The following is a 15,316-nucleotide window of genomic DNA, read 5'->3' on the forward strand; positions in this document are numbered from 1 at the left end:
TTGCCGACGGTAAGTCAGACGTGTTCCTGGTGCATGTTGGACTCCGGCAGGGCTGCCCTTTGTCACTGGTTCTGTTCATTATTTTTATGGACAGATTTTCTAGGCGCAGTCAGGGGCCGGAGGGGGTCTGGTTCGGGAGCCACTGGATTTCATCTCTGCTTTTTGCGGACTATGTTGTCTTGTTGGTTCCATCGAGCCAGGACCTCCAGCATCTTCTGGGGTGGTTTGCAGCTGAGTGTGAAGTGGCTGGGATGAGAATCAACACCTCCAAGTCTGAAGGCCATGGTTCTCGACCGGAAAAAGGTGGCTTGCTCCCTCCGGGTTGGGGGAGAGTTCTTGTCTCAAGTGGACGAGTTCAAGTATCTTGGGGTCTTGTTCACGAGTGAGGGAAGGATGGAGCGTGAGATTGACAGGCGGATCGGTGCAGCAGTCGCAGTAATGCGGTTGTTGTATCGGTCTGTTGTGGTGAAGAGAGAACTGAGCCGAAAGGCAAAGCTCTCAATTTGCCGGTCAATCTATGTTCCTACCCTCACCTATGGTCATGAACTTTGGGTCATGACCGAAAGAATAAGATCCCGGATACAAGCGGCCGAAATGAGTTTCCTCTGCAGGGTGGCGGGGCGCTCCCTTAGAGATAGGGCGAGGAGCTCTATATGTGCCTCATTGAAATGTATTTATATAATCATTATTGAACAAACCGTCTTTTTTATTCCAGCCTCAATTTGATTTATATTTGATATTCCTTACACTGCAACATGACACACGTCAGTTTTTGAGCAATACCAAAATAATAGTAAAAGAGTGTTATTTAAATGTTGTTTCAGCTGGAAAGGAATGCACAACAGTTTTAATTCCTATCGTACAGCACACCAAATTAAACACACACAACACGAGTTCTGTTTCATTTCACCGCAGCCATCTTTGACGCAGAGTCTCTTCTACTGTGTCTATTTCTATGGCGGAAGCTGCGGTCAGAGGTCAACGTCCGGGAGTAACCCGCCTGCGCATCATCGCATCACCCCACTCTCTGCTGTTAAAGCGTCTGTTGGAGCTCTGTGACCTCATCATGATGTGATTCCTCCTTTTTTTCCCTCCCATCATCGCTGGAAACCGACATGTCTGACAGACACGGTTAAATTCATCGATCTGCTTGGGGAGTCTACTTTTTTTTTTCAGGATTACGTGCCGGTTCATCTCCACCGGTGAGTCCCTCGATGCGTTTATTATCTCAGATTATGTTGCACAGCAGGTCTAGCTGTCAGGAGCTTTTGGACCACGCTGCAGTCAGGAACCAGCCCACCTGCAGTACAGTCGGCGGGGCTGTTATCACTGTCACCGTGGCGATAGAGTCGTATTAGCCGCTTGCCGGCAAGCTAGCCAAGTTATTAGCACCAGCGCCACAGCTTATCTGTGGCTGCCGTTGAGTTACAGGAAGCTAGCTTGGACTTGACAGCTAAGGTTAGTGAGTTGATATCACTCTAGCATCAACTATTACAAACTTAGAATACAAATAAAATACCCCACCAGCTATGTAATTTATTTAATAATACAGTTTGTGTGCGTAGTTTCGGTCGGCTAACGAGCTAGCTTAAATGCTGTGGTGATGTTCCCATGGCTCACGTTTGTGGCGTGTCTGACTGCGGTGCTCGGCTTGTTTTTCTGGTCCCGCAAGCAGCTGTCGATAGGTAAGGCGTGCCTCACCTGCGAGTCTACTCCTTGTACACGAACGAGCAAAGGTGTAGCTGCAGCATCGTAAATTAACAGTGGCAGCTTAATGGTTGTGTTGTTGTTGTTTCCACAAAGTGATGTTAGTCAGTTAGTTAGTTAGTTAGTTAGTTAGTTAGTTAGTTAGTTAGCTAAGCCAGCTATTGAATGAGAAGGTGAAGGAGTAAGCTAAAGCAGGTAATGTAAGTTTCTTTCTGTAAAATGTGCTCTGAAATGAATGTGTACAACCTTATAGTTGTGGTCATGCATCTGTCTCGTTGATATGACATGGCTAAACGTGTGTTTTTTTATGTGTATTTATTTGAATTGGCAGGCACATTTAAAGTGAATCTCACATGCAGGTGAGATTTGTACATGTTTGTAACAGAGTGCAGCTGTTTGTATGTGTGCTTTTCACAGTGGCTGCACTCATTCAGGGCTGAAACACTTGCTTCTGGCTGCACAATGGCTGGTAAACATGAGCAGCATTTACATGCAAATGCCATAATTTCATCCCTCTGGAGTTCTGGTGTGCCACTCTTTTTGGTGCGTTCAATATTTTCTTGGACCCTTCACAGATTGTGCTGATGCTCCCACTGCAAGGCCATGTGATGCAATATCAGCTGCTTTATCGAGACAGTTCATGCTACCCCAATTTTGCAATAAGACAAACAGCATCACATGTCACACTGTACCCTGGCATTTTGAACTCTGTGGCTCCTTTATAACCGCAGCCGCCGCTGTTGTGCTCCTTGCCCAGTTTTCGCAGCCTGTTCGTGTCGCCCAGCCATGGCACAGCAGGACGGTGCTGCCAAGAAGAACCCAGCCGTCGCGGCGCTGCACTCTCACTTCATGGTGGGATCGGTGTCGGAGGAGAACTCGGAGGACGAGATCCAAGGGAAGCCCGACATGCAGCTGGAGGAGAAGGAGACCAGGTCGCTGTCACCATCCTCTGGGAGCTCGGACAGCACCTATGAGATGGGGTTCGACCACATCGACGGCCCCATTCATAATCTCAGGTTGGATTCCAGGCTTCAGAGGTTCTTGTACTTTTTTCTCACTGAATGTTGTGATTATGATACTTGTTGCATGCCTGTATACAGTTTGTCTTCTAAAGCTTTTCCTCTCTTGTGCATGCAGAACAATTTGTTAAAGTGATTGTTAAGAATACAATAGTCTGCAAGTCCTTTTGGGTTTTCAGTAAGAAGTTTTTACTTGCAGTTCAAGTATTTTAAGACTATTTGCTTCATTTCGTAGTGTGCAAATGTGAGATACAAAGAAAAACACTTCCGTAAGAGACGACTCCTATTGGAGCAACCCTAGAGTCCAGACTGAGTACATTCTGTTCAGACTATGTGCTCCTCCTTCCCTGGGTAGTCTGTTTTCTGCAGCACATGTGGAGAAAAAAATACAGTTTCTGTAGCTGCTCACAGCTAAAAGCTTTCTCTGTCTAGTGGGTCTCTGAGGTGGTCCTTGAAAGTAGGCAAAGATTGCAGAGTGTTCGTTTTGGAAAAAGGTTGGAGTCCCACACAGATATTCACAATCCAGTGCTGAAAAGGAGCCATTCAGTACCGGCAGGACTTTGTTTGAAGCTTGCAGAAGTGTTTAGTCTCCCTGCCAGCAGCAAGTTTTTTTTTTTCCTCACTGGGCTCCGTAGAACTTTCACTGTCGCTTTCACAAAGGGGGGCTTGAAAATTACCTTTTCCTCGAAAACCTCACAGAAGATTTAGGTTTCGTATTAAAAAGAGATTGTAATGCTGGTGTAGATAACCTCTGAAATAATATCTTCCTCACACTTGCATTCGTCTTTCTGTCCAGTTGACGGAGAGGCGAAAAACCTGCTTTAAAATGATTTTATATTATATTGTTTTGTTATGCGGCAAGCCATGCAGATAGTTGTGATTTCTCCCTGCTGACTGACTTTTGTGCTTGTTGGTAAAGTTGTGATTTTGTTAGCAACTTGCAGTTTCAGAACTGCATTGTCTTGAGAAGACATCAGGAACTTCTAGATCTCAGTTGTTGCCCTGTCCAGTCGGGTTTTGTGTTACTGTTTCCACAAGGACAAAGAGGATGAGATGAGGCGAAACTAAAAGAAACTGGGGATGGATGTTTTTAAAAGTGGATGGGCTGGATGGGGGTGGCGGAGGGCTAATTGTCCTTCTCGTAGGACAAAACAAACTTGCAGCTCCACCGCTGGATTGAAATCTGAGCCTCCATTCAGTAAGAATTCATTTCCCTTGTGCTGGAAACGCAGACAGTGACGCAATAATGCAGTATCAGGCCACAGAAGCCAGCCAGCCAAACGAGCCCTGGCACAGCCACACCCTCCAGCTGATAGTCATATCCCCACCCCCATGTACCACTCATTCCCCCTCATGGTTCCTTATAGGGTGGAGCTTTTTTCACAGAGCTCTTCAAGTCCTGTCAGAGGCCCAAGCATGTAAACATGTTTTGGGACTGTCAAGTGTCATGTTTAACAGGATCTGTTCTGCAATCAGTTGTTATACTGCAAGCAGCGAGTTATCTTATTAAAGACAACAGTGTTTAGCTGTTCTAACAGCTATTCCCAAATCATTCCCATCATTTCTATCCTTGTCTTTGATAGCATTTGCTGGTTATCATAGATTGAGGGTGAAGCTGTTAAGGAAGCTATTAAGTGTAAGATAAGATACAGTAGTCACATCCTCTGTTACTTAGAAGAATCAGTCTTTTATCACTGCGAGCTGATATCAGTGTCTTTTTATCTTCTGAGTTGTAAACACATCCCGTCTTTAAGGCTGCTGCTAAAACACAGTTGAAAATGAGAACCTCTGAGTTTTCTGCTTCTCTCAGCTAGCTTCCAAAGACCGCATTCTTTTAATAACTAGAGGCGTCTTTCTATTTCTTAAAACAGGCCGAGCATGTCGGGGCTGCACCTGGTGAAACAAGGCAGAGATCGCCGGCGTATCGATCTCCAGAGGGACTTCACCGTGGCTTCCCCTGCTGAGTTTGTCACCCGCTTTGGTGGCAACAAAGTTATCGAGAAGGTGAAGATTTTTGCTTGGCACCTCCTTCTTTTGAACGAATCATGCCGTATTCAGAAATGAATCTCAATAACCTGAATGACCATAAAATGACCATCACAGTGCAAAGTCATCAAGCATGTATTGTAGGTGCAGTAGTATCTTTGACATAATCGGACAAGCTGTAACTCAACTATTCTGCTCCTCCAGGTGCTTATTGCCAACAATGGTATTGCAGCGGTCAAATGCATGCGCTCCATCCGCCGCTGGGCCTACGAGATGTTTCGCAATGAAAGGGCAATCCGCTTTGTTGTAATGGTGACACCCGAGGACCTGAAGGCCAATGCAGGTAAGTTTTAGCAATCATGTGAACATCTCAACATTCTTTGTGCATCTAAACGTATTCAGTGATTCAGAAAACGCTACACCAGTGAAGAATGTTGTAGATGTGTCTGCAGCAGGATGATGATCTCTGAGGAAGAAATACGTTCTCTTGTTTGTCCCTCACAGAGTACATCAAAATGGCAGATCATTACGTGCCGGTGCCAGGAGGGACTAACAACAACAACTACGCAAACGTGGAGCTTATTCTGGACATCGCTAAACGCATACCAGTCCAGGTACCAACACACCCTTAATATAAATGTAGTTTTCCCACATTTGATAATCATTTTATCATTGACTGAGTGTTGTGACCTGTTGTCTTGTGTTCTTTACAGGCCGTGTGGGCTGGGTGGGGTCATGCCTCAGAGAACCCCAAACTCCCAGAGCTGCTTCACAAGAATGGCATTGCCTTCATGGGTAAGCTAAGCTTCTTGGTGTCATTTATCTCTTTGTTGACACCTTCACAAGAACCATTTATTCCACTGAAATGCTTATATTTTGCCTACTTTTTTTACAGGTCCCCCAAGTCAGGCAATGTGGGCTCTAGGAGACAAGATCGCCTCTTCTATCGTAGCTCAGACGGCAGGCATTCCAACCCTGCCATGGAGCGGCACAGGTAGGTTATAGTTTGTGTGGGGTCCAAAGATGGTCTTGTATTTACGCGGTCAATGATAAGCTTTTGAAAAAAAAAATCTTTACTCTTCAGAATCAATCAGTGGTTCTTTAATTACTTCAGATTTAAAAGTCATGCAGACAGTGTTTGGTTTCAGCAGTATTTATAGTATAATATTTTTGTATTTGAAGTCAGATCCCTGAGATTTCAGAGAGGAATGCATGCTGAATGTTTGTCCCTTTGTCTTCTCAGGCCTGTCAGTAGAATGGACGGAAAACGACCAAAGGAAGAAAATCATCAACGTTCCTACTGATGTTTATGAGCTTGGCTGCATACAGGATGTAGAGGATGGCCTTAAAGTAAGCATGTCATCTAACTTACAGTTCATGATGCCAAATGTATGTCACATGTGCTGTGGTGTATTGTGAATTCAAGAAGGCTTTATTTATCCCGAGGGAAATTGTCTATTATTTTTAAATTGAATATTTGCTTGTATGCTGAAATGCTGTGTGTTTCCATTGCCAGGCTGCAGAGAAGGTCGGCTACCCAGTAATGGTGAAGGCCTCAGAGGGAGGTGGAGGAAAAGGAATCCGTAAAGTCAACTGTGCTGATGATTTCCCTAACCTCTTCAGACAGGTCAGTGGAAACTAAGTCTAAGTTGTTGTTTTTTTGTTTTTTTTATAACTATCCGCATTTGTTTCTGTTTTTGTGCATGTGTTGATTTGCTTTCTCTTTCATTCTCCAGGTCCAGGCAGAAGTTCCAGGCTCACCTATCTTCATCATGCAGCTAGCTAAGCATGCCCGCCACCTAGAGGTCCAGATTTTGGCTGATCAATACGGCAACGCCATTTCTCTGTTTGGTCGAGACTGTTCTGTGCAGCGACGGCACCAGAAAATTATAGAGGAGGCTCCTGCTACCATCGCCACCTCTGATGTGTTTGAGGATATGGAAAGGGTAAAACCCATTAAGCATTGTTTAATCTTATCTATAGCTAATAGATGGAGATAACTAAGTAAACTCAGATTCATCAAACTTTGAGCAAAATTGAACCTCACCATAAATATACTGTTTTGTTCTCTTTTCAGTGTGCAGTGAAGCTTGCTAAGATGGTGGGGTATGTTAGTGCAGGTACAGTGGAGTACCTCTACAGCCAGGATGGCAGCTTCTACTTCTTGGAGCTCAACCCCCGTCTGCAGGTGGAGCACCCCTGCACCGAGATGGTGGCCGACGTCAATTTGCCTGCTGCCCAACTGCAGGTCAGTCTCACGCAGACACGCCTGATAGATAGAAAGACCACGCTCTGTTGCATCACTTCCAGCATGTTTGAGTGTGTGACTGTCCTGTAGCAGACAAAGTTAACACGCTTCACTGCCCAGCACTAGATGGGCCCCCTTGTCTCCATGACAACGGGCTGCAAAAGACGGAGGCAGCACGCAGTAACGCTGTAGTAGATCCAGTGGTTGTAGCCGCACTGGGTCACGTGGTGCGTTCCGCAGTGTTTAGGATTGTGTGTAAATAGGTCATCGGCAGTCAAGCCGAAGGACAGTGTTGCTGGGAAAGCTTTGTAAGCAAGCCGAGGGTGTTGCTGTAATAGTGACACACTCTTTCTGGCACGGAGGACGAGATCCCCAGGGCAGTAGCTCTGAGAGGAGAGAAGCTACACCGAGTCTTCCAAACACACTGGATCAACTTGTTCACATAATGAATGGCTACTGTCTTCCTGAGCCTTTCTTCAGTGCTTACTCAGCAAGATGGTGTTTTTATAGAAAACTGAGATCAGATAAGCATGCTGGAGAAATCACTTATGTGGTTGACTCAAAGCAAATGCATTCACAATTCATATATGTGCTGTTAACCCCGTTTATTCATGGCCTGTGAGCCTGTCCCTTTATTTTATTGACATATATATACACACAAACAGACACAGATATGTCAGTTCCCCTAGCATAAACTTGTTGTGTGTTGTACTCATGTCACTATCTTCTGTCAGATTGCCATGGGTATCCCTCTTCAAAGGATCAAAGACATCAGGATGCTTTACGGGGTCCAACCCTGGGGAGACTCTCCCATTGATTTTGAAGGTCTGTCGACAGCGCCCTCTCCACGGGGCCATGTCATTGCAGCACGTATCACCAGTGAAAATCCTGACGAGGTAAACCTCACTCTAGTATAGATAAAGGCCATAGTTGTAACATTTTGGCTCAGTTTATGAGAAGATGAAATGTGGCTGTGTTGTTATTGCAGGGTTTCAAGCCAAGCTCCGGAACAGTGCAGGAGCTGAATTTCCGCAGCAATAAGAATGTGTGGGGCTACTTCAGTGTAGCAGCTGCCGGAGGGCTGCACGAGTTTGCTGACTCCCAGTTTGGACACTGTTTCTCTTGGGGAGAGAACCGTGAAGAAGCCATCTCGTGAGTATACACAGAATTTGAACAAAAAAAAACAACAAAAAAACAGCTGTCTCCCTAAACCCACTCAATACATTTTTGCTGTGTTAAACATTTTCTAGCAACATGGTGGTGGCTCTTAAGGAGCTGTCTATCAGAGGAGACTTCAGGACCACTGTGGAATACCTCATTAAGCTGCTGGAGACTGAAAGCTTTCAGCACAACAGCATTGACACAGGCTGGCTGGACAGGCTTATCTCAGAGAAGATGCAGGTATGCAGAGCTGCTATTTGAGAAAATTATAATGAGAAAAGGTGCGTTTGACATACTGACACATGTTATAATGTGCTGAAACCACACTGAGCTGAGATAATAGTAAGCTCTTGTGCTTATCTTTGCACCATGCAGTTTGAATTTACGCTAAAATGTAAAGTGTCTGTCCTGTGCAGGCGGAGCGTCCTGATACAATGCTGGGCATTGTGAGCGGGGCACTTCATGTGGCAGATGTCAATCTGAGGAACAGTGTGTCCAACTTTCTGCACTCTCTGGAAAGGTAAAAATGTCATACTTGCTAAGCAGTACGTGCACAAGACAAGTATGAGTAGAGTTTGAATAGATAATATGAAATGCTCTTTGCTCACCGACCAGGGGCCAGGTGCTGCCAGCACACACGCTGCTCAACACTGTGGACGTGGAGCTGATCTATGAAGGTATCAAGTACGTCCTGACAGTGACACGCCAGTCTCCCAACTCCTACGTGGTCATCATGAACAACTCCTCTGCTGAGGTGGACGTCCATCGGCTCAGTGATGGAGGTCTTTTGCTGTCTTATGATGGAAGCAGCTACACTACATACATGAAGGAAGAGGTTGACAGGTAAGAAGAATCATAAGGTTTAAAATTACCATTACTGAACTGAATTGATACTCTTAAGTTTTCTGGCTCTGGTTGAACTACTAAAGTATCTCTTTTTCCCCTTCAGGTATCGCATTACAATTGGGAACAAGACCTGTGTTTTTGAAAAGGAGAATGATCCTTCGCTGCTCCGCTCTCCATCAGCAGGAAAGATTATCCAGTACACGGTGGAGGATGGCGGGCACGTGTTTTCTGGCCAGTGCTATGCTGAAATAGAGGTACATTATGTGATGTTTATGTTGTCAACAAGAAAGAGGGAATCGTTGAGGTTTACTTTTGTGTGATGAGCTGTAGGGGTGTAAACTGTGCACGTCTTCTTGTTCCAGGTGATGAAGATGGTGATGACCCTTACAGCTGCAGAGTCTGGTTGTATTCACTATGTGAAGAGGGCTGGAGCAGCACTGGAGCCTGGCTGTGTCATCGCCAAGCTGCAGCTGGATGACCCAAGCAGAGTGCAGCAGGTACTGAATGTCAGGCTAATGCGGTCTACACAAGTCTACCCTGCACAGTAGGATTTCCAAGATCCATGCAACAAAAGTATCATTTTTATGTCATTTTTTTTTTCAGTTTGCATTTCAAGTTAGGTCATGCATTACAGCTTCCAGCTACATCTTGAACGTTTTCAAAATGCACTCGGCTTACTCTGTTTGTGACAAGTCATTTTATCAAGTTAAGTCATCAGTGAAGCAGGAAATTGAGGCTGCCAACAAAGATGATTGCTCAATTATCTGAGGGGAACAAGTGTTGACATAAACATCTGAGCGAAGCTAATGTCACAAAGTCAGGAGGCAGGATTTAATTGTGGAGATGTAGGAGAAGAGAGTCCACCACTAGTGAATCCTGGTGATGTAACAACACATGCTTAGCAGTACTGTAAAATGTGCATGATAAGTATTTGTGTTTGTGTTGCAGGCAGAGCTGCACACAGGGGCCCTGCCCTCTATCCAGGCAGTAGCTCTGAGGGGAGAGAAGCTACACCGAGTCTTCCACAACACCCTGGATCATCTTGTGCACATAATGAATGGTTACTGTCTTCCCGAGCCTTTCTTCAGTGCTAAGGTAAGAATTCATACACACCTGGCTTTCCACCTGACTGTGAGCAGCTCCCTTAAAAATGTTCGTGCTGCGTCTGTCCTAGCTGAAAGAGTGGGTGGAAAGGTTGATGAAAACCATGCGTGATCCCTCTTTGCCACTGCTGGAACTTCAAGACATCATGACGAGCGTGTCAGGTCGCATCCCGCCCGCCGTTGAAAAGGCCATCAAGAAGGAGATGGCTCAGTATGCCAGCAACATCACCTCTGTGCTCTGCCAGTTTCCCAGCCAGCAGGTAGTGCACTAACAAATGCACACACAGCGCCAACTACGCCCACAGAATTGTTCTTAAACGTATCCTGGTTATAACAGCAAAGCTCCTTTCGTTGCACCTCGCTGTTCTTTTCTTATTTGCCAGCAATAGTAAAGGTTGGTTTCCACGGTAACCACAGTTCTTCGAGAAGAGATTGAGTAGTTATGAATAGATGTATAGTGAATTTCTAATGCCATAATCAGTCATCTATGAAACGGAAATAAAAGCCTGTTATAAAAAAAATGTTTGTTAGTTTTAATGGTGGGATTTCGAAACTGCAGTGTCTCGCCAGTTTCACAGAAAAATACTGTGTCTGCGGTTTCTTGTGCAAATTATTTCAAAATATATATCTGAATGCATATCTATCAGAGATAAAGAATTCAAGTTCTTTCTGTCTGGATGTCTGTCAGTGAGGAATTTTTGTTAACACATTTAGAAGTTGGGTTCACTCAGAGTCTTCAATATCTCTTCTTTATAATTCAGGCTGTAATAAGAGAAGATGTCTTCTGACAGTTGCCACATTAATTAAACAACACTCTGTATTTGATGGATTTTAACTGCTAAACTTTCATATTAACACATAGCTCATGAAGAGCAAAGACAGGCCAGTTTACCAATCTGAGTTTAAGTGAAACCCACACCTCTAATGATATGAATCTTTAGTTTTAAGGATGATTTTCACACCTAGTTAAGACTCTGTCTGGACATAATAACAGGAGCCAGCTATCTGAGAGGTCATCAGTAGGATTAACTGCTTATGAGTCTCCACTGCTGTTGGGATTAAATGCTTGTATTATTTATCTCCCTTGTTTTTAGATTGCAAACATCCTGGACAGCCACGCTGCTACTCTCAACAAGAAGTCAGAGCGAGAAGTCTTCTTCATGAACACACAAAGCATCGTTCAGCTGGTACAGAAGTGAGTTTGATACTGTTTGCCCCAATGCAATTCAAAGCATCACAGATTGATCACAAGGATTAACACCCTGTGACCCATAGTGACGGATTGAACAGAACAGCTCTGGACAACATTATCTTATTTGTAACACTGAGATAGATTTCTTTATATCAGTTGTTTGTTTTGTTTAGTGTCTAGGTCTCCTGTTCCACAGATTGGTGGATCTACTTTCTGCCTGTATGACCAATGACTACACTGCTGCATTGCTCTTCATTGTCAGATTGAACTGTTTTTGGCCTCCAACAGGTATCGCAGTGGCATCCGTGGTCACATGAAGGCCGTGGTGATGGACTTGCTCAGACAGTACCTGAAAGTAGAGATTCAGTTTCAGAATGGTGAGGATTAGCAGCAGCAGCAGCAGCACACTGAAATACTGGTTTCAAGTGTTCATTGTGGTGACATGTAGCCTCATGTTCCAGTATTGTGATTCAGACTCAGTCCTTTTTAAATGCACTTACTCATTCTGTCCACAGGGAGGCGCTCTTTCACAGTAAACTCCTCAGTATCTCAGCTGCTGCAGTTCCCCTGTGCAGTATTTAACAAAGCTCCTATGTGCTGGTTTGTTAACAGGACACTATGACAAGTGTGTGTTCACACTGCGTGAGGAAAACAAAGGAGACATGGCTAATGTGCTCAACTACATCTTCTCTCATGCTCAAGTCACCAAGAAGAACCTGCTGGTTACTATGCTCATTGTAAGTGTCTGTTTGACAGCCTTGATTAGACTTAATCCAGTCACAAAAAGTTTTATTAAGGGAGAACTAGCTTTTTGTTGTAATGTAACAGTAATGTAATTAATGATTTATGTAATTGGTAAATCAAAATGTGTTGCATCTCAGCTTTAGGTATATTGGCTTTAGGATTTAAAATGTGGTATATAATTTATAAAGACAATAATTTTCTGTCATAAATTTAAGTGTTTTTGCTATGTTGTTTGTTGTTATTTTATGTGCTGTTACCTCATGTGTCTAGGATCAGCTGTGTGGTCGTGATCCAACACTGACAGATGAACTGATGGCCATTTTGACCGAACTCACCCAGCTCAGCAAGACAACCAATGCCAAGGTGGCACTGCGAGCCCGGCAGGTCAGATGTGGACTGTTTTTTTTTTTGTTTGACAAGTTTGTTCTACATTCCATTGCAAAGATTCTATAATCAACATTCAGTGAGTTTAAATGCGTACTTAAGGAACTGTGCTGCAGTCTTTTATATTCCAGTAAGCACATTTCTTAGCTGTCATGTAAAACCTGATTTATGTGATTAGAATCTTTTGACAGACCTGGTGTCCCCTGGTAGTTTTTTCCTGGAGAATGCAGGTGACTCTGACATATGGTCTCTACTCTTCTGAGGCTTGTCTATGTTAAAGGACAGCTGTACACAGAACAAAACATCCTCATACTTGAAATAATTCCCTCCAAAATCTTGACTAAAACTGAAACTAATACACAGCAAAAGTTTCTGCCACTGAAAAAATCAACTGTTCGAAGAATGGATAATACCTGAAAAGTCTGTGGTTAAAGCTGCTTTGAGTTGGATTTTCAAGATTCTGCCCTGATCTGTTATTACAGTGAGCTATATGAGATTACAGTGTCTCTTCCCCACTAATTCACATGCAGATTTGCCCTATTTATTGACATCAGACTTGGGGATTAGACATAAAAAATTGTATAAATCCATGTACTATGGAGAGACTTTCACCACCAGATGTCACCGTCTACTCTTTTTAACTCATTCATTCATCTTCCTCACTCAGGTGTTGATTGCTTCCCACCTTCCCTCTTATGAGCTGCGACACAACCAGGTTGAGTCCATCTTCCTCTCTGCCATTGATATGTATGGCCACCAATTCTGCATTGAGAACCTGCAGGTAGGCAATAAAGGAGTAGCAAATATAGCTTTTAAAGGAAGTGTTCAAGATGACCAATTCTCTTTGTTTCCCCACTAGAAACTGATCCTTTCAGAGACATCGATCTTCGATGTTCTGCCCAACTTCTTCTACCACAGTAATCAGGTAGTCAGGATGGCCGCTCTTGAGGTGAGAGAAATAATAAGCTCAGTCAACAAATCAGTTTAACTCGAGTTACTTTCATCGCTGAAATGCAGAAGATTCACATATCAAGCTAATTTTTTCTGTATTAGGTGTACGTTCGCAGAGCTTACATCGCATATGAGCTGAACAGCGTTCAACATCGACAGCTGAGGGACAACACATGTGTAGTAGAGTTCCAGTTCATGCTTCCCACCTCGCACCCAAACAGGTAATTCATGCACAAAGCTTCCGCAACGCTCACGTGCTGTGCATCATCTTTGCTGCTGCTCCCCCCCGAAGGTCCAGTGTGCAGGATTTATGGGCAGAAATGGAATTAAATGTAATGTTCCTAATGATCTTTTCATTAGCGTATAATCACCTAAGACTGTTTAAGTTACCTTTTAAGATTAGCCATTTACAGATGGAGCGGGTCCTCTTCCACAGAGTCCATCACGTTGCACTGCTGTGTCTCTACCAGACGTGCTACAAGTAACTGACTAGTTGTCACCTACTGTTGGATTTTAAATCTTGAATGTGTATATTTTCTAGTTTCATTGCTCCTATATAACATTAATAGTTTGCTTATGGACAGAACAAGACATTAGAGGATGTCATTTTTGGCTCTGTGAAACATCGATCATAATTTTCACTATTTTTAACTATTTTCTGATATTTTATAGACCAACTAAATAATTGATTAATGAAGAAAATGATCAACAGATTACTTGACAATAAAAGTCATTGTTAGTTGCAGCCCTATTTTCTATGGACAAACTGAACACTGGCCTTAGAGAGGCCCTTTTTCCTTTTTTGGGGGGGGGGGGGATTGTTAATGGCCCCTGTAGGTGAAGATGAGACAAAGGGTGTTCAGTAGATGAACTGCAACCTCACCATTAGATGCCATTAAATCTTACACACTGGTCCCTTAAATGGCACTGTGGACAGGAATCAGATGTATGATAGGAGTATTTTTTATTTATTTTTTTTAATGGCAGTTAAGCTAATTGGCAGCTAGAAGCATATATTTGGTCAATTTATCTTAGTGGCAGAAATTTGGTGACTCTTTTTGTAACTCCCTTTCCCTCATAGACCACTGTATTATTCAACTGTCGAGATGTTTACTGCATAGACGGAGGTGTGCTGCAGTTACACAACACACATCAATCCAATGCCTGGATATTGTAACTATTTTAAGATGATTATCTTCAGATTATTAAGATAACACTATTGCTGCAGTGAAAAAGTGACGTTTACTTAGTTCCTTTTTCCTCCATGGTGCCATCTTTCCTCTCCCTCCTTCCCAGCTATGTGTCATTGGTCACAGTTGTTTTCAATGTAAATGCTCCCCATGTGCAGAAGAAGGTATTCTGTATTTGTTGGAAGCATGTGTTTGTCATTAGCAGCAAAGCTCATAGCTTCAAGAACTTAAGTTGCCTGTCCTTGTAAGTCCTCGAACAACATTGGGGCGCTCTTCTTCCTTAAAGAGAAACCAGAGACAAACTCAAAGGTTTGTCGTGTACATGCTCAGCATTAAAACAAACAAAAGAAAGATATCATAGACATAGTAATGTGGCATTCCTGTTGCACTCGTGTTCTGCATCCTACCTGTGTGATAGTGACCAGTTTGTCTGTATGTGAATGTGTGTACAGTTAAGTGTGTTTGCATGTTGTTTCTTTGCCTTGCTGGGTTTAGCTTGTTTTTGCATTTAGTTGCAGAAATCCTTTTGAATGCCATCCCTCACACGTTTTATTGCATGTTTGCTCTCGTTTTTTCTGAATTAACCATCATGTTTTGGCTCATCACTGTGAACTAAACAAGGCATGAGAATGTGAAGTGATCCTCTGTCTTTGTTCAGAGTATATCTCAGGACAAGGAGGCCTTAGGATCTCACGATGCATGTTTATAAAAGGGAAGAGTCAGGAGGTGAAATGTGTGTTTATGGCTCGAAAGATATTTTCAATTTACTTCATCCACCTTTTTGT

The 15,316-nt window shown here is 43.4% G+C and overlaps 1 protein-coding gene across 16 annotated transcripts in view; it reads left to right on the forward strand.

Annotated features, from left to right (window-relative positions):
- Nucleotides 1-974: 974 nt before the first annotated feature.
- Nucleotides 975-15,316, forward strand: part of acaca (acetyl-CoA carboxylase alpha) — a 33,355-nt gene continuing 19,013 nt past the window's right edge. For 6 of the 16 annotated variants that reach the window (XM_037119240.1, XM_037119243.1, XM_037119249.1 and 3 more), the window contains exons 1-27: nucleotides 1,552-1,685; nucleotides 2,465-2,744; nucleotides 4,598-4,730; nucleotides 4,917-5,055; nucleotides 5,217-5,326; nucleotides 5,426-5,507; nucleotides 5,608-5,706; nucleotides 5,956-6,062; nucleotides 6,229-6,339; nucleotides 6,449-6,658; nucleotides 6,790-6,960; nucleotides 7,695-7,856; nucleotides 7,949-8,112; nucleotides 8,211-8,361; nucleotides 8,538-8,641; nucleotides 8,737-8,964; nucleotides 9,071-9,221; nucleotides 9,330-9,464; nucleotides 9,916-10,062; nucleotides 10,142-10,330; nucleotides 11,165-11,265; nucleotides 11,551-11,639; nucleotides 11,875-11,999; nucleotides 12,277-12,390; nucleotides 13,058-13,171; nucleotides 13,250-13,339; nucleotides 13,444-13,562. In XM_037119240.1, the coding sequence (XP_036975135.1) occupies nucleotides 1,604-1,685; nucleotides 2,465-2,744; nucleotides 4,598-4,730; nucleotides 4,917-5,055; nucleotides 5,217-5,326; nucleotides 5,426-5,507; nucleotides 5,608-5,706; nucleotides 5,956-6,062; nucleotides 6,229-6,339; nucleotides 6,449-6,658; nucleotides 6,790-6,960; nucleotides 7,695-7,856; nucleotides 7,949-8,112; nucleotides 8,211-8,361; nucleotides 8,538-8,641; nucleotides 8,737-8,964; nucleotides 9,071-9,221; nucleotides 9,330-9,464; nucleotides 9,916-10,062; nucleotides 10,142-10,330; nucleotides 11,165-11,265; nucleotides 11,551-11,639; nucleotides 11,875-11,999; nucleotides 12,277-12,390; nucleotides 13,058-13,171; nucleotides 13,250-13,339; nucleotides 13,444-13,562 (3,707 nt within the window). In that variant the 5' untranslated portion in view covers nucleotides 1,552-1,603. Of the gene's footprint in view, nucleotides 1,203-1,550; nucleotides 1,686-2,464; nucleotides 2,745-4,597; nucleotides 4,731-4,916; nucleotides 5,056-5,216; nucleotides 5,327-5,425; nucleotides 5,508-5,607; nucleotides 5,707-5,955; nucleotides 6,063-6,228; nucleotides 6,340-6,448; nucleotides 6,659-6,789; nucleotides 6,961-7,694; nucleotides 7,857-7,948; nucleotides 8,113-8,210; nucleotides 8,362-8,537; nucleotides 8,642-8,736; nucleotides 8,965-9,070; nucleotides 9,222-9,329; nucleotides 9,465-9,915; nucleotides 10,063-10,141; nucleotides 10,331-11,164; nucleotides 11,266-11,550; nucleotides 11,640-11,874; nucleotides 12,000-12,276; nucleotides 12,391-13,057; nucleotides 13,172-13,249; nucleotides 13,340-13,443; nucleotides 13,563-15,316 lie in introns of those variants that run through there. The other 10 variants (XM_037119241.1, XM_037119251.1, XM_037119254.1 and 7 more) reach the window with 5 other exon arrangements.

The sequence above is a fragment of the Acanthopagrus latus genome, chromosome 13 (assembly GCF_904848185.1).
Source record: "Acanthopagrus latus isolate v.2019 chromosome 13, fAcaLat1.1, whole genome shotgun sequence".
Classification (NCBI taxonomy): domain Eukaryota; kingdom Metazoa; phylum Chordata; class Actinopteri; order Spariformes; family Sparidae; genus Acanthopagrus; species Acanthopagrus latus.